Source organism: Clarias gariepinus, chromosome 18, assembly GCF_024256425.1.
Source record: "Clarias gariepinus isolate MV-2021 ecotype Netherlands chromosome 18, CGAR_prim_01v2, whole genome shotgun sequence".
In the NCBI taxonomy this organism is placed as follows: domain Eukaryota; kingdom Metazoa; phylum Chordata; class Actinopteri; order Siluriformes; family Clariidae; genus Clarias; species Clarias gariepinus.
Genome location: NC_071117.1, coordinates 2,772,160 through 2,799,927, shown reverse-complemented (window position 1 = coordinate 2,799,927; position 27,768 = coordinate 2,772,160). Strand labels below are relative to the sequence as shown.

Here is a 27,768-nt window from a genome sequence, read left to right as displayed (position 1 = left end):
GGCCCGATTTCCGTCTTTGTGTGCATGTAGTTTGCATGTTCTCCCCCTGCTTGGTGGATTTCCTTCCACAGTCCACCTGCGTATGAGCCTAATTGGTGTTCCCAAATTGCCCGTAGTGTGTGATTATGTGTGTGTGTGCCCTGCGATGGATTAGCACCCTGTCCAGGGTGTACTTCACCTCATGCTCTAAGTCTCCAGGGATAGGCTCCAGGCCCCCCACGACCCTGAATACAGGATAAAGCCATATAGATGATGAGTGAGTGAGATTTATTTAATTTATCTACATTAAAAATTCTTAAGTTGAAAACTGTTTTTTTTTTTTTTTTTTGCTTGATATTTTAAAATGCAGACCTGCTCACTCAACTTTGATTGTACTTTGTGAGCCCGGATGTTTTGCCACAACCACCACTAGTTCTTTGAGTGTTCCTAGGTTGTCAGTAGCCTAATTAATGATCACTTAGGAGACAGCATCTTTGGAGCAGGTTCTAAGCTTGCAAGAGTGTCTTAAGGCCATGTAAGCATGTTCTAAAGCCCCAGTAATAGTCCCCTTAACTAGAACAAAATCCCTCCCATGGACTCCATCTCAGGCCAGTAACTCTCCCTAGGCTCTTTAGAATACAAAAAGTTGGTATAAAGTAGGTCACTTGGTTTGGCAGGATCGGTCTTTGGATTTCACTCACTACCCTAGCAAATGGTTTGGGTTATACCTACAAGTGTCTCAAGTTAGGAGATGGCACCATAAGCCATTTGAGTTGAGACAGGTCCACAAGAGACTCCAATAGCAGATGAAATGTCCATTGGAGCCTCTAACAGCAGATGAGACATGCTCAAAAGAGACTTAAATAATAGATGAGACACGCCCATAAGAGACTCTAATAGCAGATGAGACACACTCATAAGAGACAGTTATAACACATAAGACACGCCCATAAGAGACTCTAACAGTAGATAAGACACACCCAAAAGAGACTCTAATAGCAAATTAGACCCATAAGAGACTCTAATAGCAAATTAGACCCATAAGAGACTCTAATAGCAGATGAGACACGCCTATAAAAGCCTCTCATAGCAGATGAGACACGCCCATAAGAGTTTATAATAGCAGATGAGACACGCCCATAAGAGTTTATAATAGCAGATGAGACACGCCCATAAGAGACTCTAATAGCAGATGAGACACGCCCATAAGAGACTCTAATAGCAGATGAGACACGCCCATAAGAGACTCTAATAGCAGATGAGACACGCCCATAAGAGACTCTAACAGCAGATGAGACACGCCCATGAGACACGCCCATTAGAGACTCTAATAGCAGATGAGACACCCCCTGAAGAGACTCTAATAGCAGATGAGACACGCCCATAAGAGACTCTTATAACACGAGACACGCCCATAAGGGACTCTAATAGCAGATGAGACACACCCATAAGAGACTCTAATAGGAGATGAGACACGCCCATAAGAGCTTCTAATAGCAGATGAGACACGCCCATAAGAGCTTCTAATTGCAGATGAGACACGCCCATAAGAGACTCTAATTGCAGATGAGACACGCCCATAAGAGCTTCTAATTGCAGATGAGACACACCCATAACAGACTCTTATAACACGAGACACGCCCATAAGGGACTCTAATAGCAGATGAGACACACCCATAAGAGACTCTAATAGCAGATGAGACACGCCCATAAGAGACTCTAATTGCAGTTGAGACACGCCCATAAGAGACTCTAATAGCAGATGAGACACGCCCATAAGAGACTCTAATAGCAGATGAGACACGCCCATAAGAGACTCTAATAGCAGATGAGACACGCCCATAAGAGACTCTAATAGCAGATGAGACACGCCCATAAGAGACTCTAATAGCAGATGAGACATGCCCATAAGAGACTCTAATAGCAGATGAGACACGCCCATAAGAGACTCTAATAGCAGATGAGACACGCCCATAAGAGACTCTAATAGCAGATGAGACACGCCCATAAGAGACTCTAATTGTAGATGAGACACGCCCATAAGAGACTCTAATAGCAGATGAGACACGCCCATAAGAGACTCTAATAGCAGATGAGACACGCCCATAAGAGACTCTAATAGCAGATGAGACACGCCCATAAGAGACTCTAATAGCAGATGAGACACGCCCATAAGAGACTCTAATAGCAGATGAGACACGCCCATAAGAGACTCTAATAGCAGATGAGACACGCCCATGCGAGACTCTAATAGCAGATGAGACACGCCCATAAGAGACTCTAATAGCAGATGAGACACGCCCATAAGAGACTCTAATAGCAGATGAGACACGCCCATAAGAGACTCTACTGTAGTGTCCCATATAAGGCAACAAAAAGACAAAAAAAAACAGTTATTTAAATTATTGTATATGATATCAACAGGAAATCTCTAGGTAATGTTACCAGCTGCAGTAGAGTGTGTGTGTGTGTGTGTGTGAGTGTGTGTGAGGCTATGGTAGTCTCCTGTGTTTGCATACACTAAAATGGAAGGTGTTATTTGCGTGAGACTCTTTCCCTTTGGGGAACCCACAGGTGCTACTCTCTTGTGTGTGTGTGTGTGTGTGTGTGTGTGTGTGTGTGTGCTCTAAGAGAGAATGAAAATGGAAAGAGTGAGAAGCCGTGAGGGAGAAAAGCAAAGCAGCAAAGCTGCAGGATGAGACGGACAGATAGACAGAGAGAATATCATGCACCTGTGGAACTGTTTTGAATGCAAGGTATGCACCTGTGTGTGCGCGTGTGTGTGTGTGTGTGTGTGTGTATGTTTAAATGTAACCAATTAAACATGAGACAAAATCTGGTTTCTAATTTTCATACCATTGTGTTCCCATTGTAAACCACTCCCACCCCTCATTTGTGTGTGTGTGTGTGTGTGTGTGTGTGTGTGTGTGTGTGTGTGTGTGTAATGTTTTGTTTATATATGTACATATATACGTGTACATGTGTATAATATTTAAAAAAGAACCGAGACAGATACAGGATGAAACACAGGCTGAGATTTGAATGCATTGCTGCAGCCCTCATTGCAGTGTTGCTATGGTTACTGTGCATCGAGAGGGAGAGAGAGAGAGAGAGAGAGAGAGAGACTAGGCACCGGAGGATCGATGTGTGTGTGTGTGTGTGTGTGTGTGTGTGTGCGAGTGTGTGTGCATGCACGCATGTTAGTGCGTGTACGTGTGCTGTGTATGAGTGTGTGTATGAGACATTGTTGAAGGCTAGCAGCATCTTGGTTTACTGATGCCCGTAAATCTTTTTTCTTTTTTTTTTTTCTTAAGCCACATTCCAAGCATTCACACACTCTCACACACTCTCACACACTCACACAACCGCACACTACAACACACCCACCGAATGTTATCATTCGCTTCCTCTTTCTGTCTGTTTGGTACATTCTGGGAAAGACATCTCTTAAAAATAAGTGGACGTTCCTGCGTCGTTCTTGCAGTCAGGCGGTAGCTGTAGGAGGAACGTCAGCTTGGACGTTGTTACAAAGACGAGAAATGATTTCTAACATGATGTTTCTCAGGCTAGAAAAATCACCAAGGAGGCAAAAATCACCAGCTTCAATGGTTCCTAATGGATTTTATTAATAACATTTTTTTTGACCTGCTCTTATTACTGTAGCATCACTGATACTCAACTGTAACTGATACTTATAGTCACAAACACCATCCACCATCTCCAACACAATGATGGTCAAATCTCAACAATAAAACAAGTCATTCTCATACACAGTATAAGTGTGTGTAACACACAGTAGTCAGCATGTACATCACGGTCACTGCACTCTGAGACTAAATAAAATCACCCGCGTGAAGTTCACAGGTTGTTAGATGGTAACCACCGCCTTCAAAAACAACCACTTACCCTTAAAACTTCAACTAATCAAGCAACCGGAGAGAGAAATAGAATTTTTTTTTTGTTAAGTTCTTATTCTATTTAGAAGATCATTTTTGTTTTTTTTTTGTTTTTTTTAGAATTAAATGCTTAAAATTACCAATATGCAGTGGGTCTAGCAGTAGCCTGAATAATCAGATATTTGGTTTGCTATAATGCTGTGTATTTAACAGAAATTTGGACAGCTTCAAGAGTTTTTTTTTAAAGACATTAGGAACAGTGTATAATGGAACATAAAGATGAGAACTTGGTTTTTGCTTGCAACTAGTCAGAGTTAAATACAATTTCATAAGATATGTGAGATTCCATTAAACTGAATATAAGATTATGAATCTTACTTCAAGACAAATTTTGCTAAAACTTTTGGTAATTTATTTTTTTTGACAGTTCATTCTTCTTCTTTTTATTAATGAATCAATACTTAAATGTAACTTACCAATGTAGCAGAATTTGTCAAACAATAAACATGAAAATCTTAATTAAGCAATTTTAAGCAATTTATAGTTTAAATTGGCCTGCAGCAAAATATTGTCACTTGCTTTTAGTTTTTTGGTGTGTTTTACTTCACAATTTCTTTTTTATTATTTAGACTAAATTTATTTCAAGTCAACTATTTCTAAAAATTCTTGAGATTACAACAAACCGAATATAAGATTAATATTATTATTTCAAAATGCCATTTTTTTTCTAAATATTTAAGTAATTTATGCTTAAATGTAGCTTAAAAAATGACAAAATTTGTCTACACATTAGCATAAGGTATCTTATACTTGTTTAGTTAAATTTATTTCAGGACATTGTCGATACTGTAAATTTGAGTAGATCCGTGATATTTATACTCGCTACAATGGCATTTCCCTTCCAGTGTAAACGAAATCTGCGCTAACGTGACTGTTAGCTTAGCATGACCTCTGTCTCCCTGTAAAATTCCCTCAGAAAGGAAGCTTTGAATTTGGCTATATTTGTTCAGCAAACGTAAGTAAATGAAATAATTTAAAACACAAAGTAGTAGTGTGCATTGTTTGTCTATATTATTCAAAGTCGCAGTAATTATAGCCTTCTACATGCACAGTATTAGCTCATAGGCTACTGTACTAACCTCAACTTGATATTAAACAGTCTTACTCATGATCGTGTCCTCAGTTGTAGCTGGTTTAAACTTCACCACAAAATCACTTCACTACAAGACTATCTACTAATAAAGGAAGACAATTTAATTAGCAATTTAAGTAACAATCGTATATTTGGTTTGTTGGAATGTTATTTTTAAGAATTAGACGTAGGACTTGCTATTCAAGCATGTTTAATTTGCTGTGTTGTATTTTTTTTTTTTACAGCGTTGGCACAAGGCATCAGATATGATTATTAAACTTATTTCTAGACATCACCTAGCAACTATTGTTAGATGTTACTTTTTTGTACGGTTTGTCTGATAATTCTTTTAATTGTAAGCATTTATGTCCTAAAAGTATACATGAAGATAAAAAGATGATTTTCTCCCAATAGAACAAGAAAATTAAAACTTAAAAATAGTAAAAATATCTTTAAAAATAGGTTTAATAGGTTTAAAAATGGAACTTATAGAATAGGTCAAATCGAGTTAATAAACTTGACCAATTTCAAATGAAAGTTGAAAGAAAAATTGTACAGTCTTGTTATTGTTATTACTTAGTTGTAATACAAAGTTGTCAAAATAATACTAACATACAGTATTCAAGTGTTTTATCCACTAGATAAAAGCAGGAGGCATAAAAACAGTTACAAAAATCATGTAATAATATTGGCCAGATATAGATGCCATATTATTTGACGTTGTGACTCATTGGATCGGCTGATTGATGAAAGTCCAGTAATGCTGTGTAGAGTGTCTAAAGATAAAATTCGGTAAAAACGATATAAAGAAATAATAATGATGTTGAACAGATCAAGCAATCGGAGGCTGGCATCTTGTGACGATTTAGGCCATGAAAACAAACCCAGAGCGATGGAGTCAAGGACATTGTGTGACAGAGGAGCTGGGAGGAATCTTTCACACCTCTGAAAGAAAAATCACATGGTGGTGTTGCAGGTGGGAATTCCAGGATTCACAGCTTGCTGATGTTCCTGAGGGTCTGAGTCGAATGGACAGAGTCGAATGAAGGCCACTGTGATGGTGGTCCTGATAGGGCTGGAGGACCACTGTGAGGTGGAATATCTGGTGATGGAGAAGGTCTCCAGGGTACTATTATTGGCATGTGGTGCAATTTTTCCTTCAGAGTTGATCGGCAAGCTATACAGTACAATGTGGGACAAACCAGTGATTGATTCTGAGAGCAACCAGAGCCAGACCCAACCCAGGAGAAACCCTAACGTCGGGTGAGATCGTAATAATCAGGTTGCGATATTGCCCACGCAAAATACAACAACGTTTTGAAAAGTTAAATAAGTTATGTAAGGGCCATATTTCATTCTTGTGATTTGTTGTTATGTTTATCTTATTTCAGTTTATTAGTTAAGCATTAAGCATTAGGTATCATACTTATAATTTGTATTGTGACATCATTTCATGAGTTGTTCTGTGACATCATCCCACAGTTATGCAGTTTCATGTTTATCACGCACGTTAGTTGTTAGTTGTTGTTAAGACACGGAAGGATACAGAAAGGTGTGGAGCACACAAGCTTTTGACCGTGAGACAGTAAGCTAAAAGGAATACAGTAAAATAAGTTGTTGTAACTGTAATCTATCGAAGCTACAGAACACAGCAAGCGACTTGTCGTGACTACAGTGGATTTATGCAAGAAACTGTAACAACCGTTGTTTTTGATGTTGAAAATAAACAAGAGACAAAGAAATCAACGAAACGTCTGAAGTCGTCAGTGACACTGTGTAACAAAAGACACGCATCAGAACTTGTAAGTAACATGCACCTACATTAAAGTCAAAAGCTTGCTCCGCTGCAAAAATGAAGATAAGTGATTTAGGAGTGTGAAGAGCGCGCGTGCGACTTCGAAAACGCGCATCGACTGATAACGAGCAACCGAAACCGAAAGCGAGAAGAGGACTTGCCTGCCTTAAACTTCACCATGTCACACGGCGAGGACAACGCCGCTATCGCCGAATCTGAGCAGGTGATGGTGCTCGACGAACTGAAGAGCGCCAGAGAAGGCAAGTGGAGTCAGTTGACTGTATTATACAATGAACTAGAGGCGCTTATGGACAATGCATGTAATTTGCATGACGTTAAAGCCAAGCGCCGCCAATACAAAGCGCTGCTAAATGACTTTATTGAAAGCAATGTAACAGTGCGATCGTGCGCAAAGGATGAAGAGCGTGAAACCGATCAGCACCACTGGTTTCACCCTAGATTAACGCGCTGCTCAGAATTTATGGTAAGAGTGAAGTCGTGGATCGCGGACACTAGTAATCGCTTTAAGTTGCCCCAAACAGGTGACGATGGAGTTTCACCAAACGACAGTGTTAATGCTGGAGCGCAAGACGCCCGCCCCCCAAAGGCAGGGAAGCGTAACGTCAGCGGCATCCAAGAGGTCCTTAACGTCAGCAGCATCCGAAGCTAGACTAAAAAGGGCAGAAGCCAACAGAGCAGCTTTGCTGGCTAAAGCAGCAACCTTGAGAGATCGGCAGGCGCTGGAACTGGAGGAAGCACAATTAAAGGCTGAGGAAGAGCAATTGAAAGCACGATTAAAGGCTGAGGAAGAGCAATTGAAAGCAGGATTAAAGGCTGAGGAAGAGCAGATGAAAGCACGATTAAAGGTTGAGGAAGAGCAATTGAAGGCACAACTAAAGGCTAAGCAAGCACAATTAAAGGCACAAAAGGAAAGGCTGGAATTGGAAACGGCGCTTGCAATAGCCGATGCTGAACTGAATTCTTACCAGAACCGTAAAAAACAACATCCTGCCAGACGGAGCGTTGTCGTCGAAACAAGTGGTGCATGCCCCCCGGAACCGGAGCACAACGACCACTGCGACCACAGTTCGGCAACGGAATACCTTAAGCAGCCATCACGCCTCCAAGCAACCCACTTAAGCATGCCAGTGAGTGCCAAACCCATAATGTTAAGTAGCCTAATGGAACGACCTACCCAAGGTAACGAACACTCACTTTACAACACTGACATAGTGGAACCTCAGGGTAGGATGCCACTTCAGGCAGATCTTACAGAAATGTTTGCGAAGAGTCAGAGACAACTTTCCTTACCTTCGCGCAATGTTCCTTCATTTGACGGTAACCCTCTTGAATTCACGTCCTTTGTAAGAGCCTTTAAACATGCCATCGAAACCAAAACTGATAGCAATCTGGATAGGCTGTTCTTTCTTGAGCAGTATACTGAAGGACAGCCTAGGGACCTAGTGACAAGCTGCCAGCTCATGCCAGAACATTGTGGTTACGCAGAGGCTATGAGACTGTTACATGACAATTTCGGAAATAGACAAATAATCGCTACAACGCTGATGCAAAAGGCACTCAACTGGCCGGAAATAAAGTCAGAGGACGGAAAGTCGCTAAAAACTTTCTCCCTGTTCCTAGTAAAATGTTACAATACCATGTCAAGCATCGATTACATGGATGAGCTAGACAATGCTACCAACTTGAGGAGTGTTGCCTTAAAACTGCCCTACAAATTGCGTGAAAAATGGAGAAGCCACGTATACGAGTACGAGGAGCGCAATGAGGAAAGAGCTAAGTTCGTGCAGCTGATGAAATTCATAGAACGAGAAGCAAAGGTAATGTCCAACCCACTTTTTGGAGACCTGAACGTTTCGACTAGTGGTAAAAAGCACAGCAACAAATCCCCTTCAGGATTCAAGCAAAAAATGGAAGAAAAGAGAGGTAGCAGCTTTGTGACCGGCGTAAAACAGGTTGTTAAAAATCATAAAGACTCAATTACAGTAAACAGTAGTGGTACATTAGTTATTAGTGCCTTCACTTAACCTTGTGCATCCTGTGAGCAAGATCATACCCTAGACGAATGCCACCAGTTTAACAATGAGACATATAAGGTCAAGTTGGACTTTCTAAAAAAGAATGGATTCTGCTTTGGCTGTTTAGTAAAGGACACTTAAGCAAAGACTGCACGAAGAAAATTACATGTCAGTTGTGCTCAAAGAAACATCCTCGCATGCTACACATTGCAGCAAAAGACACAGCTCAAGCGATCGTAAAGGCTGACGAAACCGAACCAGTTCAAACATTGCCTGTTGCAGCGAGTCACGAAACGAGTGCGTGTATCGGGGCTGGAGATGACTGTATTCTCTCCATAGTACCTGTTAAAATAAAGTCCAAGAAAGGCAACAAGACAGTAGAAGTATACGCCTTTATGGACCCAGGTAGCTCTGCTACCTTTTGTACAGAGTCATTAGCAAGGCGATTAAACGTACAAGGTAAAAAAATTGACATCATGTTAAGCACCATGAACGCGAGGAAACAAGTAGAAAGTTACGTGCTTACTGACCTAGAGGTTAGCAGTCTGGAAGAAAACACCTTTGTTGAACTCCCCAAGGTGTTCACACAAAAGAGTATCCCAGTCTCAGTGGAAAACATTTCACAACAGCACGACATCAATAAGTGGCCATACCTCAGCGAAGTAAAACTGCCTCACATTAATGCTGGAGTTGAAATTCTCATAGGTTACAAAGAGCACAGGCTCCTAGAACCATGGCGAGTAATTAACAGCAGGCACAATGGGCCATACGCAGTAAAGACCGCTCTTGGATGGACCATAAATGGACCTCTTCGAGAGTCGGTCGAGGAAGGCACATGTGACAATGAGCAAGTGAGCGTTGCAGTCAACAGAGTTTCCATCGAAAGTGTAGAACAAATGCTGATACAACATTACAACCATGATTTTCCTGAACGGAATTGTAATGACAAAGTTGAGTTGTCACAAGAGGACTATCAGTTTTTAGACTCTGTAACTAACTTTCTGCAGTTCATTGACAATCACTTCTACATCGGTCTCCCATTTAAGAAAGCAACTATTCAAATGCCCAATAACCGAAGCGCAGCCATGCAGCGCGCACTGAACCTCAAACGGAAGTTTAAGCATAACCGCTCCTTTCACAAAGAGTATTTAAACTTTATGAACGACATGTTTGAAAAGGGTCATGCAGTCAAGGTCCCCACACCCCACCTAAGTCGACAAGACGGGCAAGTGTGGTACATACCTCACCATGGTGTGTACCATCCTCAAAAGAAAAAGCTAAGGGTAGTCTTTGACTGTGCTGCCAGCTATCAGGGAATATCATTAAATAGCGAGCTTCTGCAGGGACCCGACCTGACAAACTCACTCATTGGGGTGCTCGCACGCTTTAGACAAGAAGAAGTTGCCATGATGGCAGACGTGGAAGCCATGTACTATCAGGTTAGAGTTCCGGAAAAGGACACAGACTTGTTGCGTTTCCTGTGGTGGCCGAATGGAGACGTGAGTCAGGACTTGGTTGAGTATAAAATGGTTGTTCATTTGTTTGGTGCAAAATCATCTCCAAGCGTAGCTAACTTCGCCCTTAGGAAAACAGCAGAAGAAAACCGCAGCAATGCATCTGCCGAGGCAGTCAACACAGTCCTTAAAAACTTTTATGTAGACGACTGCTTGAAGTCTGTCTCTAGTCATAGTCAAGCAGTTGCGCTATATAGTAATCTCACCAAACTGTGCGCAAGTGGAGGGTTTCACCTCACCAAGTGGGCAAGTAATAGTCGTACATTGCTAGCTTCCATCCCTGAGGGTGAGAGAATTAAAGACATGAGGGACTTAGATTTGAGTAAAGACGTACTCCCTGTTGAGAGAGCTCTAGGGGTGCTGTGGTGTATTAATTCAGACACGCTCAAGTTCAAGATTAGTTTAAAAGAGCGGCCTGTGACTAGAAGAGGAATCTTGTCAGTCACTAGTTCAATTTATGACCCCTTAGGCTTCCTTGCACCAGTCATACTGCCAGCTAAGATCTTAATGCAGCAGTTATGTAAAGAGAGACTCGCTTGGGACGTAACATTCCCGAACAATTTATAAAAAGATGGAGGGCCTGGCTACACGAGTTGCATCAATTGTCTGAGTTTAGTGTAGCAAGATGCATAAAACCAGTTGACTTTGGAGTTACAACTACAGCACAACTTCACCACTTCTCAGATGCAAGTGAAATGGGATATGGAGTTGTCTCATATATTAGGTTAGTAAATGCTGATGGACTTACACACTGTGCATTCATGATGGGGAATTCTCGCGTAGCGCCCTTGAAACAAACTACTATCCCCCGAATGGAATTAACAGCGGCAGTGGTCGCCGTAAACAACGACAAAATGTTGAAAGGTCAACTGGAAATAGAACTGCTGGACTCTGTGTTTTGGACCGACAGCACAACTGTCTTGAGATACATTGTTAATGAAAAACTTCGCTTCAAAACCTTTGTCGCTAACAGAATCTCCATCATACGAGAGTCAACCAAGCCACAGCAGTGGAGGTACGTCAACACTTTAAAAAACCCAGCTGACGCTGCTTCCAGAGGAGTTTCCTGTGAAAAATTCATGAAAAACAACAAATGGATCCATGGTCCCCCCTTTCTTAAAACACCAGAGAGTAAATGGCCTGAAAACATTCACGATCTGTCGATGAAAGAGGATGACATTGAGATTAAACACTCAGCCTCAGTGAATCTCGTAAAAACTACAGAGCACAGATGCCACGATCCCACAGACCTGGAGCCTCTGACACCTAACCACCTGCTGCTGATGAAAAAACAGCTAAACTTGCCTCCTGGACTTTTCAAAAAAGAGGACATTTACGCACGTCGCAAGTGGAAGCAAATTCAGTACCTTGCCGACCTATTCTGGAAGCGATGGGTGCGTGAATACTTGCCCTTGCTTCAGGAGCGCCAAAAATGGAGACGTAGTTCTAATAATTGATGAGTCTTCTCCAAGAAATTCATGGGTCGTCGGACGGATCACGAAAGTGTTCCCTGATAAAAAAGGACTTGTAAGACGTGTACTGGTCAAAACTAAAGACCCATCGATAAGCTGTGCCTCATATGTGAAATGGACTGTTAATTACCTTATAAAGTAGTCATGTTCCTTTCATTTGGTACGCAGCGATATGAATACCTTAAGTTAAACCGTTAACAAATGTTTAAAGTGTTAAGAAAGCTGATTCAAATTCTAATCCAATAGTAAATGTTGTGGCCCAATTGTAAAAAAAAAAAAAGAAAAAACAACAAAACAAAAATGTGTGTAATTGTCAGTCTTCCTGTCTGTCAATTAGGGGCTGGAAATGTAAGGGCCATATTTCATTCTTGTGATTTGTTGTTATGTTTATCTTATTTCAGTTTATTAGTTAAGCATTAAGCATTAAGTATCATACTCATAATTTGTATGTGACATCATTTCATGAGTTGTTCTGTGACATCATCCCACAGTTATGCAGTTTCATGTCTATCACGCACGTTAGTTGTTAGTTGTTGTTAAGACACGGAAGGATACAGAAAGGTGTGGAGCACACAAGCTTTTGACCGTGAGACAGTAAGCTAAAAGGAATACAGTAAAATAAGTTGTTGTAACTGTAATCTATCGAAGCTACAGAACACAGCAAGCGACTTGTCGTGACTACAGTGGATTTATGCAAGAAACTGTAACAACCGTTGTTTTTAATGTTGAAAATAAACAAGAGACAAAGAAATCAACGAAACGTCTGAAGTCGTCAGTGACACTGTGTAAGTAAAGACACGCGTCAGAACTTGTGAGTAACATGCACCTACAAGTTAAGTATAGTAGAATAGAATAGTTAATTAAGTCAATTATTAAGTCAGCACAAAAGAAAATTCTGATTTTTAAACATTGATATTCCAGCACAAACTTTTAATCTTACAGGAAAATATTCATAGACCAGAAAAGAAAACAGCATATTATGTAAAAAAAAGAAAAAAAGAAAGAAAGCTGCTGGGTTTTGCTGAATGAAAAAAGAAGCAGGTGTGACAAAGTCACCAGAAGGACTGGGAGCTGGTTCTGCAGGATGTGAAACTAAGCAGTTCAGTCCTTATGAAAGTGCACACACTGTACCGACACTATATCGTAAGGGGACTGGTTCAAACTTGGCTGAAGTGAAAGGCTTGTCACACTAGTTATTGACTGTGTTTCATTAATCACTGTTTACTGCTCTATTTTTTGATGTAGATTGTATTTTATAGACTTCCTTGCTCTACAGCAGTCATTTGCATGTGCTAAAGACTTTTGCACAGTACTGCAGTCGCTGGGGGAAAAAGCTGAACCATCAGCAGTATAAGCATTTCAAGGATAAATGCTTAGGATCCTGTTGTTATAAGGACACATTCACGACATTAAGTACTGGTGTTAAAAAACAGCATTTTATCAAAGGAACTTTCAAAAGCACCCTAACACCAACCGTGTCACAATTTTTTTAACATTGCCAAATTAACATTTTCACATCATTTTGACAACCTGATGGGAATGTTGATGTTAGAGCAGTGGCAGCTCAGTGTTTTAAAGCTCTGGGTTACTGATCAGAAGGACAGTGGTTCAAGCCCCAGCTCCACCAAGTGAAGTGTGGGCGCTAGATCAAGCCCCTTAACGCTGTCTGCTCTAGCGGAGATGTATCATGGTCAGTCTTTTTAAAGTAACTAATTACATTACAAAATTACTATCATTAAAAAGTAATCAGTTACATTACAGCGTTACTTTTTGATAAAAGTAACTAGTTCGAGTACACACACACACACACACACACACTAACGGAATCACTGCTGTCTGGGTCACGGATTACATAAAATGTCTGAATAACGGATTACATTTTTGTAAATATAACTATCATGGGTGGCCCTGTGCTCTGTCCCCAATATGCTAAGAAAAGATTTTTGGTAACGTATACAGTATGTCCTGAACAGAATTTTGCAGGCTTCAGATTCATATTTTTGTGATATTTTCCACAGTGTCAGTCCCATACACACAAACAATATTAAAGTCAAAACCGGGACAAAAGTCAAGTTGAGGTCCATGGCTCAGAGCCTACCATTAAACAGGCAAGTGAGGAGAAGTGGAGATCTCAACCTCCACAACAGCATCAACAAAACAATATCGTAGGCCTAGCAGTGATTCCATTTTCCCCTGAGTGCGTTTGCTAGTGCCAGTGGCTTACCTCAGTGTGAACTTTTACACCACCTCCGTCATTTTTCTCCTTCGAAAGAGGTAGTCTGTCAACTCTCTGACTAGGATGAGCACCTGGTACTGATGGGCTGTCAGTGGATTTCTGTAAGATGTTGTAGGAAGTTATCAGACAACATGTACTGATTTGGAACCAGTTTTGAAGAGGTCATGTTAAAATTGTTTATAAAATGACCAGTTACAATCAGAAGAAACAAGTATTTGGACATATTGCGTGTTAACAACCAGATGTGGAACAAGTCAGGCAAGGAACACAACTGCAATCCATAACAGAATCATTGTGAGGGCTGTAAAGAAAGACCCTGAAAACAACAGTCAGTTACATCACCAACCACCTCCACAGGGCAGCAGTGAAGGTCTCGCAGTCCACTATTCAAAGCCGCAGAAATATAGCGATCATACAGCAAGATGTAAGCATCTCATCTCAAGTATCAGAAGGTCAGACAGAGAGGAGACAGAAAAGTTCTGGAACCGAGATGATCTCTACCAAAGTGATGGAAAGGCCAAAGTGTGGAGAAAGAAGGGATCTGCTAATAACGGAGAACATTCAGGCTGACAACGGAGGTACCGTCATGTCGTGGTCATTGCACGGCTGCTTCTGGAACATTCTTACTGGTTGTTATTGATGATGGAACTCATCATCATGGAATTTAGAAGTCTATAGAAATATTCTGTCTCTAAGAATTTACAGAGAAATGTTTCCACTCTAACTCCTTGCAGCAAGACAATGACCCATAACACACTGCAACAAACCACAGGACTTAATCAGGGGGGAAAGTGGGAGGGTTTCATGTCCATCAGGTGACCTGAACCCAACTGAGCATCTTTTTTTTCTCTTAAAGTGGAGACTGACAGAATAACACCCCTGTAACACACTTCTAGTGTAAGAAGCTGCCCTTTAAGTCTGGAAAAGTATTACAAAAGAAGAATGCATTGGTTTGGTGATTTCTGAGGGTAACAGGCTCAAGACAGGAAAGGGATATGCAACGAAACGAAACATCAGATGTTTTTTCTTAAATTTATTGTAGGGTGTGTGTCTGTTACTGCGGCATGGTGGCTTAGTGGTTGGCACTGTGGCCTTGTGCTCGGAAGCTTGCATGGACCAGGTACCAGTCATGGTGAAGGTGTGGAGAAGTTCTCGGAAACAAATAACTCTTGAATGGAAAAATCTACAGAGCATTCACAGAGGGCTTAAACATCCATCACAGTACAATTGATGTAATAATATGGACGTACAACTAATCATCTGCAGACAGCTGTGCACACAAGATTTCTTAATGCCTCTTCAGACTAATCATAAGGAAGGGAAGGAAGCCAGCAGCGCAGGGCAACCTGAAAGTAGCCGGAGCGCAAATCACGTGAAAACATGAGCGTTTAAAGTTTGTACGGTACGAGCAAAGTAGAACAGAACAATAAAAGCTGAGATAATGTTAAATGATAGAAGTGTGGCTCTGTTTTGATTGTTCGTGCCATGCTGCTAATTTAAATCTGTTGCCTGTTAAGCTTAACCACACTGTTCGACTAATGTACAGTAGTCGAAAGCTTGTATTGCAGATTGTAACGCAGAAGCAGGATAAATCCTCGGGGTTGTAATGATAATAACCAGAGAATCGCTGTGAAACATTTCAGAATACACCAAAGCTGAAAATTCTGATGACCAAATGGGTTCCTAGTTTGAAAAGTGCCCCAGGTTGTTGCCTTATTCCCCACCGAAGGAATACTTTTGTGATATAGGTGTTGGGACAGTGGTAGCTCAGTTGGTTAAGGCTGTGGGTTACTGGGTTACTGATGAGAAGGTTGGGGGTTCGAGCCCCAGCATCGCCAAGTTTTCACTGTTGAGCCCTTGAGCAAGGCCCTTAACCCTTCCTGCTCCAGGGGTGCTGTAAGCTGGCTGACCCTGCGCTCTGACCCCAGTTTCCTAATTGGGATATGCCAAGAAGACATTTCACTGTGCTGTAAAGTACATATATTGTTCTTGAACAAGTTCCCATTGAAGAGAATTTTGATTCCCTAATGTAGCAAATCACTTTAGAGACGGTGATAGTGGATGTCTGTGGCTCATTTCGATAAAAAGACAAGTTTCTACTTGTGTGAATTAAAGACGAAGTTAAAATAAATTATCCTTTCAGACAAGTTGAGTGCACTGACGTCTGATTTTCTGATATTAGCGTTGCTATATTAACTCTCTCTGGCTCCTTTAAATTGTCGAACTTTTCCACTTGCTAATGCCAGTAGTCCATTTAAAGGCTTCATGAATACTGAAGAATTCACTTACCTAATTTTCTTTTAAAATAACTTTCTTAATAAGGCCAAGTGAAAAACGGGCTACTAAATCGTCGAGGCTGAATCATACACTCAACTGCTATTTGATTGCTTTGAAATTTGCGGCACGTCCATTAGCAGGATGCCTAAAATTCCCTTTTACCTAGCTCAGTGTTTACATTTACATGTCAAAGGGATTGAGCAGAACATTGAGTTACAGCAATGTTTTCAAGCTGTTAGGAAAAGACAAGTGCTTTTTTTTAACGCTGACTTTTACTTCATCGACAGATGAATAGCCGTCGTGTTTCCACTCAGAAATGGAATTCACATTAGTCAAGGTTTCCCGGTGATCTTTCACAATATTTTTGTTTAGCGATGAAAAAGATTTCATCTGATTTAAGGATTCATGCTCATATTTACACCAGGGTTTGTCAACTCCATTCCTGGAGTTCCAGTTCCCAGCACAGTTTATAATTTACCAACATCTACCAACATTACCAGGTTAGATGAATCAGCAGAAGAATCACCAAGCTGTGCTGTATACCAGGCCTCCAGGGCTGCAGTTGAAGCTCCCTCACATACGTACACATTAAAACGTTATCTTTAACAAAACATGGAGTCATGCATTCAGTTTTGAGATTTACATAGATTATAGTGCTACCAAACAAACCAGTAGAAGACAAGGCGGTCAGGGGCATCGCTGGCTCAGTGGTACGCTTCTTTCCTGCCATGGGAATGTCTGGCCTCACTTCCCAGCCAATGGATCACCTGTGTCAGGAATATTACCCGGCATAAGACCTGTGCCAAATTAAATAATGTGGTGCCAAAAAATATGATGCACTGTGGTGACCCCTCAAAGAAGAACAACAGCAAATAAGCAATAGTTCTGTAGTGGTTTTTAAAGTACACCTCATTCCAAGTGATGCACCAAGTCATCAGCGAGGTGCATATCAGTATTGGCTAATATTTGCCTTGTTGACTGGCATCATTCTGTCGGCAAGTAAGGTGACATTCACCGATGATGCTTAATTCCAACAGCAGTAGAGTCACTGCCTCCAATCCAGCACCAGTTTTTGGGAACAATACAATAATTGGTGCTATTCAAGCAAGAATTTTGTATATAATTGTTCCAAAGATTTTACATGTTCAATATTTAATTGCATTTAACTTTTTGTTGGGCTATCTAAGTACTGACAAATACTACCTTTTTGAGTGGATAACTTTATAGGTGCCTAAAAAGAATAACTAAACATTATATACCATCTGAAGGATATATGTATTAAAGAATGTACATGATTTAATTTGGAGAAAGTGTCATCAAGGGTTTAAAGATGTTAAGACAGTTCTGTTCTGAGTCGATTTCTCAGTTGCTCTGGCACAAAAGGGAATAAAGAACAAAAAACAAAATATTTGTTTCAACATTTGTATTAGTATCAGTCCAGAGTATCACAAACATTACATCTCTAGTCTATACTGTGGAGGATTTGGTCAGAATAACTTCTGGGAACATTAAATGCCAAAAAATATCGAAGGGATCTTTGGGAATATCTGGAGTAAATAATCAAAGCTTGATTTTGCAAATTTGTACCTCCGGACTGCTGCAGTAATCATACAGACTGCCCTATGCATGATACGTACTGACCATCCTCATTATCCTCCTCTGACCTGTTTATCAGGAATGTAAATCATAATTTTTGTAAAACTACTTATGTTAGGTATTCCACCGTCTACCTGCCTGGATTTGTGGATTTGTAACTTTACTTTGTGACCTTCTTTGCATTTTCTCCCTTTATCGTATGCAGGATTCGAGAAAGTCCTTTAGCGTACACAGTTGTCTTCGCCGATGTCAAACAAAACATATTCACATGACTCACATCTGGACTCACATCTGGTCTCCAAATATGATCTTAGTACCATCAGTAAGATGCTGATGCGTATGATTTGCTTTGACGTTCCTACATCCGTCAGGCCAAAGGCAGGAAAATGACGCGGGCTGGTTTAGAGTAGCCGAGCTCGAAACACCCAATCAGACGCCCAGCCCGCTGGGGCCAGACTAATCAATTCAATCCATTTTACTCTAATTCTTTTAGCATTTAATAACTGCATTAGTACAGTTCGGCATAGAGCACTGCGTTTCGTTCTTCACTAAACACGTCTTAAATAAAGTGATGCGCAGTTAAAGTGAGCTAGAGCACATATTTTTTAAAAAGAAAAAAAAAGTTTATTCCAATTTAAAATGTTGTAATGGGGTAATGTAGTTCAAGGTGACATACAGTATGGTTAGAACACTGGATCAGACCTCCAATGGTGTGTGTGTGTGTGTGTATGTGTGTGTGACAACAATGTGAAGAATAACAATGTCAGACAGAAATAGTTTGGCACCCCACAAGTACATCCAAAAAGAAAAAAAAAAAGATTCTCATGCTCTTTTTTTCCCCAGCCAGACTAAACTGAGAGGGAAACTGAATTGCTAAGCCCATCTACTCCTCCTGGCCCCGCCCCATCTCCTCCCACTACCATGGCGGTGTCACTGTGGTTATTGTGGATGTGTGCCATCTCACTAAATTACATCAATCCCTCAGAACAAGGTGAGTACTACAGAGAATTGGGTTTAATGCTTTACTAAACCATACACAGATGTATATTTCCGTACCTTTTTTTATAGAAATTGATTTAACCTCACACACACACACACACGTTTCTCCATCAGCTCTGAGCAGGGCGGCGATGCCCTTCGGTCTGATGAGGAGAGAGCTGGCGTGTGAAGGTTACCCTATTGAGCTGCGCTGCCCTGGAAGCGATGTCATCATGATCGAGACGGCCAACTACGGCCGCACCGATGACAAGATTTGTGATGCCGATCCGTTTCAGATGGAGAACGTGCAGTGTTACCAACCAGACGCCTTCAAGATCATGTCTCACAGGTCTGTTATTTTACAAAATGTATTTCATTAAACACATCCATCCATTTTATTCAGAATGGTATTGTCTAAATTCAGTCTTTCAATGGAGTACGGTGGGGCAAATTCACTGTTATCAGTTCATTTGATAACTGAGTCATTGTTCCACCAAGACGACCACCTTCTTCAGAATCAGGCTTATGGATAAATAATGGAGGATTGGAATGGACCATGTCCCCTTTGTTAGTGTCAGTGGTGTTTATTCTAGCTTATTATAGATATGCACCATATGGATGAAAATATGTGCACCCCTGACCATCACACCCATGTGTGGTTCTTCTGCAAATGAATAACACCATAGCATTATGAGTTCCATACCCCATATCCAGCATGACGATGCCCCTGTGGGAACCACGAATCCAGCCTCATGAAAACATGTGTGTTCATTTTGGAGTGGAAGAACTTAAGCGTCATGCCTATTTACATATACAACATTTTTCACTGACACACTTTTCAAGAGTGACTTACATAGTGAGAACTTGGTGATGGTGTTGTTTGAACCTGGACCCTTCCATTCAGTACTCTATTTCCTTAAGCACTAAGCCACCTCTGCATACGTCCTCATGAATACAGTCTTCATGCCTCTAAGTCTCCTTTCTATTAAGAATGATCGAGTGTCCATATATTTTCGGTCATAACATGTCATCTTCCATGCAACATTCTCTCTTACAACATATAATAGCCAAAAGAAAAGCTAGGACCCCTCATTCCTGAGCCAGAATCCCAACCCATTTAGGTTTGAACCTGATCGGGCTCCTTCTATATGGGTGAATTAAAAATCCAGGGACTGGAGACAACTCCTTGTACTAGTTTGTGTTTAACTATAAACATGTGTTACCATGATAAGCCTTAACAACTCCTTGTATTTCAAGATGGATTAGTTCCATGTTGTAGCATATCTCATAGGTTAAGTTTAAGGGAATCCTTATCTTATATGAACATTGGGATCAGGTCCAGTTTCAACCCATGGATTTTGGTATTTGTAGTATAGACCATCTCGAAGCATTTCCCCTCTAACCAGGAGGACATATAGCAGGACATACCATGAACATACCATTACTATATTTTATCAATTATACCAGTAAACTAGTGATGGGAACATAGGCACCTTAGGCTAACCCATGCCCTTGGGATGCAAGATCCATCTGATCTGACAGAAAAGCCAATGTAGCACAAATTTGCTGGCAATAATAGAAAGGTACGAAAACACCCGGTGTACCACAGACCACCATGCACTTGGCTCAGCAAATAGGCCAAGGCCACTGACACCTAGGATGCACCAGACAAAACAGTCCGATCCAGAAATGCCCCACCCCGCTGGCCTTAAATCCTGAAATTACCACTTCTTAGTCAAGCTCCATAGAGCCTGGTACAAAAAACGTTTTTATGTAACTCATTGCAAGTGTCAATCCGCTAGCTGTCTGCTATGCTATCACTTTAGCTAACCAGATTACTGCAATCAATAAGGTTTAACTTAGCACATGAAATGTACTGTAGGAGTTGACACGGGACAGTGTGTAGGGTAAGGATCAAACACAAAGTGACATTAGTACATAAATTAACATTAGCCACTTTAGCATTTTGGCTAATTAAAGCTAATTTAGTTAGCTTGTGGTAACTGAGTTAAATGGGCATGTTCCAACCAATATCCAGGCCTTGTTCACTCTAACACCTGCCCAGTTACGGATTAACTGGAGGTTAGGTGGAGTCAGCTCCTGCCAAGAAGGTGATGACCAGAACTCCCACAGCTTCAAAATTACTCTTCAGAAAACCTGTCCCAGAGGGAAGTCAAACTCTTGATCTTATGATGCCAGGACAACTGCTTTTCTCTTCCACCACACATAACTTGTGTTGCGAGATACTAAAGTTGTATGTAACATAGTATTAAGAGGTTTAATTACATTCACTTAGGGTAGGTTCTGCTTGCTTACCTGAACAGGGCCATGCCATCCTCTTCCCAGAAATCATATATTGATTTGTTGATAAATATTAGATGTGTATATTATATCTCCGTCCTCACAGTGATATCTTTTTCCTGGGTAGCACTATTTAAATGTTATATCTACTGTATTCAACCACAGGAGCTATATATAAGGTGGAAGTTTATGTATCTCATGGTCACATTCAGAAGAAATGGGGAGAGGAAGCGTGGGACGGAGCACAGGTGGTGGTTTTGAGCATATGGAGGTGGGAGGTGGCTGGACCACAGTGTGTGGATGAAACAGTGAGATGATGGATATTAGCAGGCAAGACAAGTTCATTAGAACTTTATTGATTTCTTATTTTTAGATATGGGTGTTTGGAAAATAGGCTGTAGAGATCGGCAGGCTAAGAAGGAAGGAGACGCCTGGACTTTGCAAATCGAAGCTTTTCATGATGTCAGATCAAGAGTGGCATGATATAATCAATCTTTAAACGTACAAGAATGCATGTCTAAATTTATGATTTCCTTTTAAAATGTACCACAATTTTACAACTTTTCAAAGTCTTATTTTATGAGATAAGTCCTTCTTCTTCTTCTTCTTCTTCTTCTGTGTTTATGGGTGGTCAGTACTAGACTGGAGTGTGGTGCAGAAAAGACGAAAAAACATTTGTTCATAGGAGGAATGACATTTTAAACTACTTCATACTCCAAAACCAAGCGTTTGTTTCCTGTCTTGGGTCTGTGCGCGAGGAGTTTGCGTGTTCTCCTCGTATTTTTCAGGTTTTCTCAGGTTTCCCCCACAGTCTAAAGACATGCAGATTAAGCTAAGATAGTGAGTGACCTGTGATGGACTGGAACCTTGTCCAGGTTGTATCCTGTCTATGGGCCCTGAGACTCCGAAGTCGGTGCGTTCCGTATCCGATTATTATTTTTTTTTTCGTGAACACGGCGTTGTCTCAAGAAATATCTGCGTACACACGAAACCACTGAAAACGGTGTAGTATATATGCCAGACCAGTATGGGGCGCTGTAATTCTGCCGTAGAGATACACTATACACAGAGAAGAAGACTTTGAGCATGCGCATAACCTTTTGCGCGCTGTATACGAACCAAGATGGTGTTGTCCATTATCGCTTGTTGCTCATAACAGTTGCATAGAAACAATAGATTTTGCTGTAATAAAGCTAGTAGGCTTTGTAGCAACACGAACACAATCATGTAGTCCGCCATTATTGTTGTTGCTGTCACGTGTGACGCAGCCGACACGTGATGTGATGACATCATCGTTTTACAAAATATACAGATTGGCCGTACACACGAAGACGCAAGGGTGTCGTTTTCAGATTTATCCACTTTGGGAGCCGGTTTCAAAAAATTGCGGTTTCAGTTTTCTAAAACGCCGGATCCGTGTGGACGAAACGCCAATACGATAAAAAATTTATACGTATACAGCGAAACGCGTCTCCGTGTGGACAGGCCGTGAGACCCCTGGGGGATTAAACACTAGTGCTCCTAAATCAAAGGGCTTACTCCTAAATCAAATGCTCTGGACATGAGGGTGGGTGTAGCTTGCTGGTTAAGGTGTTTGACTACTGATCAGAAGGTCACAGGTTCAAACCGCAGTACCACCAAGATGTCTGTTTTGGGCCCCTGGGCATGGCCTTTAACCGTTGATGGCACATATGTATTATAAGATAAAATGAAAGGCGTCCGTCAAATGTTGCAAAAAAATGACTTCAAATGAATATTAATACCAAACTTACGGCCTGAGCAGGACTCGACAGTTGGGACTGAGGCTACAGTGTGTCTACCACCGGACCACTAGGGGGAGCATGCTGTTCAGGCCATTCTGTGTGGAAGCTGTTGTGTCCGTCCCGATCTCCAATCATGATTTTAAACCCTGTTAGAATCTTAAGAGTGCAGTGACGTGATTGGACGTATCGGTAGAAATGCTGAGAATGAAGGTTACAGTAACGTTGTTTCGAGGTCGTATTTGCAACGTTGTGTTTGAGCTGCTTATTTAATGTCATCTCGACCTCATTTTATCACTAAAGTCGTTCTAACTTTAAGCACTAATGGTGAAGGTCATTGCAATGTCGTTACAACCATATTGCAACGCAAGGGTTCCTGCTGGGAATAAACATCAAGGGCTATTGAATTGGATTAAAAATCACATCAAATTGAATCGAATCGAGAGTGAGTCATTAATGTCAGCTCGCAATATTAACTATTTCAATAGAGAATGCTTTATGATGTCATAAAAGTCAGCACAGCAATCACCTGCTCTTACTTTTAAACCGATTAGACAAATAATCTGTTATACCTGCACTGAATAATCGATTACTGCAGCCTTACTCTGTGTGTGTGTGTGTGTGCGCGTGTATGTGTGTGTGTGTGTGTGTGTGTGTGTGTGTACACTCTCTCTGTGGCGCCACGGTGTCTCTCCTCTGTTTGTGCTGCTAAGGCTTCCTAGAAGAGCAAATCAATTTCCACTCGCATGCTCTCTCCCATTACACACACACACGCACGCAAGCACACACACACACATACAAAAGCGCTAAGAGCTCGCCATCTTCCGTTAAACACCCAGCACAAAGCAATGAGCAGCGCGAGAGAGAGAGAGAGAGAGAGAGAGGAAAAGAAGAGTGATCCAGTTCTTCAATTATAACACTCGGGCTGGTGTGTAGTGTCTAATAGCACACACACACACACACACACACACACACACTCTGTCTCTCTTTCACACAATCTATTGCTTTCTATCTCTCTCTCTCTCTCTCAGGTGTAATAACCGTACTCAGTGTGTGGTTGTTGCCGGAGCGGATGTGTTTCCTGACCCCTGCCCCGGAACTTATAAATACCTGGAAATCCAGTATGAATGTGTGCCATACAGTAAGTACACACACACACACACACACACACACACACACACACACACACACACATAAACACACATACAGACACTCGCACACAGGTGCATACACAGGAACACAAATGTACACACACACACACACACACACACCTACACACACCTACAGTACACACACACACACACACATAGAATTGCAGTTACATGGTGTCAAATGAAAGACCCGAGATGTATACAGTGTGTGATCACATGATCTCTCTCTCTCTCTCTCTCTCTCTCTCTCTCTCTCTCTCTCTCTCTCTCTCTCTCTCTCTCTCTCTCACACAGACACACATTTTCAGCAACCTTTCTCTTTTCTCTCAACCAGTACACCATCCATCCCTTGCTTCTCCTCCTCTTTTATTCTTCTTTTCTTCTCTACTCTTTCTTTTCTCCTCTATCTATTGTTTTTGCTTTGCTCCCTATCTTCTTTCCTTCTCTCTCTCTTTTTTCTCTCTTTCTTTCCTCCTTGCCTGTTGCTGCCTCTCCTCTTTTTTTCCCTCTCTCCTCTCCTCCATTCTGCTCCTCTCCTTTATCCTTGTTTATTATATAGTTGTTTTCTCCCATTATTTCCACCGTGCCTATCATCAGCTCTCCTTTTTTTTTTTTTTTAAATCTTTTGATATCTCTTCTCTCTTTTCCCCCTCTCCCTCCATCACCTGATGCCCTCTCCTCCCCCTCCCTCCGCCCCTGGGCCCTGGCTCCACCCTCTCCCTCTCTCCACTCCTCCGCTGGGTGTGATCGGGTCGGGGTACTCGGGTCTGTATGTTATTACTCTTTCCCTCCCTAGGGGGCGCTCTGGAGGACCTGAAACTTTTCCTTTATTTTCCTCTAATGCAGCTCGTCTCTTCTTCCCATCCTCCAGGAGCGGGAGTGGAGTCCCGACACGGTGCTGCTGTCGTTATTCCTCCTTTTGTTCTTCACTTTCGTTACAGTGTCCACACGCAGCACAATAACATTTTATCCATAAATAAATACACCCCCTCCGCCCGCACTTTCAGGTCCAGTGGGTCGAGTCCTGCATTAACGCATGTTTTTGAGATTTCAGACCCCCGGAATGGTACGACCCGGAGGAGTCATCCGCCATTTTCATTCTCTCTCTGTTTCAGCGGATTGTGGCTGAGTGTTTACTCGTGTGTGTGTGTGTGTGTGTGTGTGTGTGTGTGTCCTCACCAATCAGCCGTACTGAACGATGGTGACATGATGACAATTCCTGGCACGTGTGTGCATGTGTGTGTGTGTGTGTGTGTGTGTTCAAGAGAATGTGTTGCCATGGAGACAGCTCTATCACAGCACCCCACCATTCGCAGCATCCAGGTTGAAGTAGACGTGGACCAATAAACGGTTCTCTGATATATCAGTGTTGTGTGTGTGTGTGTGTGTGTGTGTGTGTGTGTGTGGTTTTTTTTGCGTTCCTTTATATAGTTTCAATTAAACCTAAATTCTGTTAATAATCATAAAGGTCATTTACATAATTTTTTAATATTTAGATATCTCCTGCTTTTTCGTTCCACATTTCTAAGCGATACACAGCTAGACAAAAAAAAAACCTGAAAAGACCTGCCCTGGAGACTCCTTTCCCACACGTTAAAGGACCCCAATTATGCAAAATGCTAAATTAATTGACCTTATTTACTCTTATACACCGAAAAAAAAAGACATAAAGGGAAAAAAAAAATCTCAGCTTTTTTATCCTTTTTGTCACGTCTTTATTAGTTTAAAGAACCTGGTTAGTGATCTTCCCTCTCGTATGACCTCATAGAAGAAGAACCCCTCCCAGGGCGTGTTGCTCCGCTCGGCACAGCTGTGGTCTGGAGGGGGGCGTGGCTCAGTATGAGCTCAATCACAGAGACACTGAATGACATCGCGCACTCATAAGGAGGAGGAGCTCTGAGTCCAGTGTTGAAGTAGAAGTAAAATACGGGACCTTTAAATGAAGAGTTCCTTACAGAAAACACCAGCTGATCTTTTAATCCTATAAGTAACACCTTGGAACTGTCTGTTACTATAGCAACGATAACAGACAAATGAATGGTCAGGGTCGCTGTTTTAGCTTTCGGCCGATCTGATCATCATCATCATCATCATCATCATCATCAGCTTTGCTGTTTTTTTTTCTTCATGTCTAGCACTTACCAGCAGCCCCAGGCAGGAGGATGAGTGGAAGGATGGATGGATGGATGGATGCATGGACAGATGGAGGGAGGGGCAGGGTGGAGGGATGGAGAGAGAACAGGGGTGATGCAGAATGTCAGAATGGGGACATTTGTGTTTGAAGAATCCCCCAAAATTCAGTCCTTTATATAAAAGAACGGCAAAATTTGTAGTAGAAGCCTGTAGCTTCCCTCTTCCTTCCTTCCCTTCATAACCATCCGTTTAAACCCCACCCCTCCCTCTTCTATTCTCTTTCTCTCTCTCTCTCTCTCTCTCTCTCTCTCTCGCCCACTCTACCCAACATGGCTAACGTTGAACGAATTTCCACTTGATCTTTAAAGCTTGAAAGAAAGAAAATCAGAAGGCTGCTGTGTGAACTGAAATCTCTTTCTGTCTTTTTTCTCCTCCGTCTTCTCTTGCTTCTCTTCCTTCTCTGCCAACTGTTGTCCCTCCTTCCTTCTTTCCTTCCTTCCTTCTCTCTCTTTATCTCCGACGCTTGGGTAGAAGTGGACCAAAAAGGTAAAGACCGTGTTAACGCCGCAGTTTCTCCCCCCACCCTCCCTCCCTCCCTCCCTCATTCTTCTTCTCTTTTTCTCTATCCTTCGTTCTGCAAATCCTTGGCCCCTGTGATGTGGTCCGGTTTGATGTAACCTCTTTCTTCTTCATTTTCTCTTTCTCTCAGCGAGCCAAAAACACACACACACACACACACACACACACACATGCACACACTTTTTTATCCTCTCACATGCTTTTGTACACACTCTTTCATCTATCTCTGTCTATCTGTTCATCCACGCACCCACTTACACTCACAGTAGCCCATGCACACACACACACCCACACACACATTTCTCTGCTGTTAATTTCATTTGCTTGCTGTGTTCAATTTGGACTCCTCAGATCCAAGCGAAACCTTCTTCCTCCTCCTACTCTTTCTCCTCCTCCTCCTCTTCTTCATCCTTCTTTCCTCCACTCGTTTGTTCATCCGTTTATCCCTTTGCTTCCTTCAGGGCAGACCTGTTGTTTCGTTTCTGTCATTTTACCAACAAACTCCTTCTCTTTTGTAGTATCAGTAATGAATGAAGTGTTCCTGACGTGGTTCAACCCTGTTGTGTGTGTGTGTGTGTGTGTGTGTGTGTGTGAGAGAGAGAGAGAGACCTTGAGTTGACCAACCAAAGTTGGGAGTCAGTGACCGACACCTCCCTCAGCCAATAGCGTCCCTCTACGTGAACTAACCCACATTTCATTGGCTCCAAAGGAAGTTCCTGTTATGTAGCCCCTCCCCTTTTTGTCTACCTCAACTAACCTTGTAGCAAATCTATCTATCTATCTATCACTCTATCTATCTATCTTACATGCACCCAGTCTCACTCACACTGTAAGTCTGCTGCATTAATCATGTTTCTCTCCTTCACGCAAACAGGCATCAACACACACCAACGTCCAACTAGTGATGAAAGATGAATGTGTGTGTGAGTATGC

At 41.7% G+C, this 27,768-nt stretch overlaps 1 protein-coding gene across 3 annotated transcripts in view; it reads left to right on the top strand.

Annotated features, from left to right (window-relative positions):
• LOC128506296 (adhesion G protein-coupled receptor L1-like) overlaps nt 1-27,768 on the top strand; it is a 54,491-nt gene that overhangs the window by 7,540 nt on the left and 19,183 nt on the right. For 2 of the 3 annotated variants that reach the window (XM_053476677.1, XM_053476674.1), the window contains exons 2-4: nt 18,777-18,924; nt 19,047-19,260; nt 24,004-24,113. In XM_053476677.1, the coding sequence (XP_053332652.1) occupies nt 18,855-18,924; nt 19,047-19,260; nt 24,004-24,113 (394 nt within the window). In that variant the 5' untranslated portion in view covers nt 18,777-18,854. The remainder of the gene's footprint in view (nt 1-18,776; nt 18,925-19,046; nt 19,261-24,003; nt 24,114-27,768) is intronic. The other variant, XM_053476675.1, reaches the window with a different exon arrangement.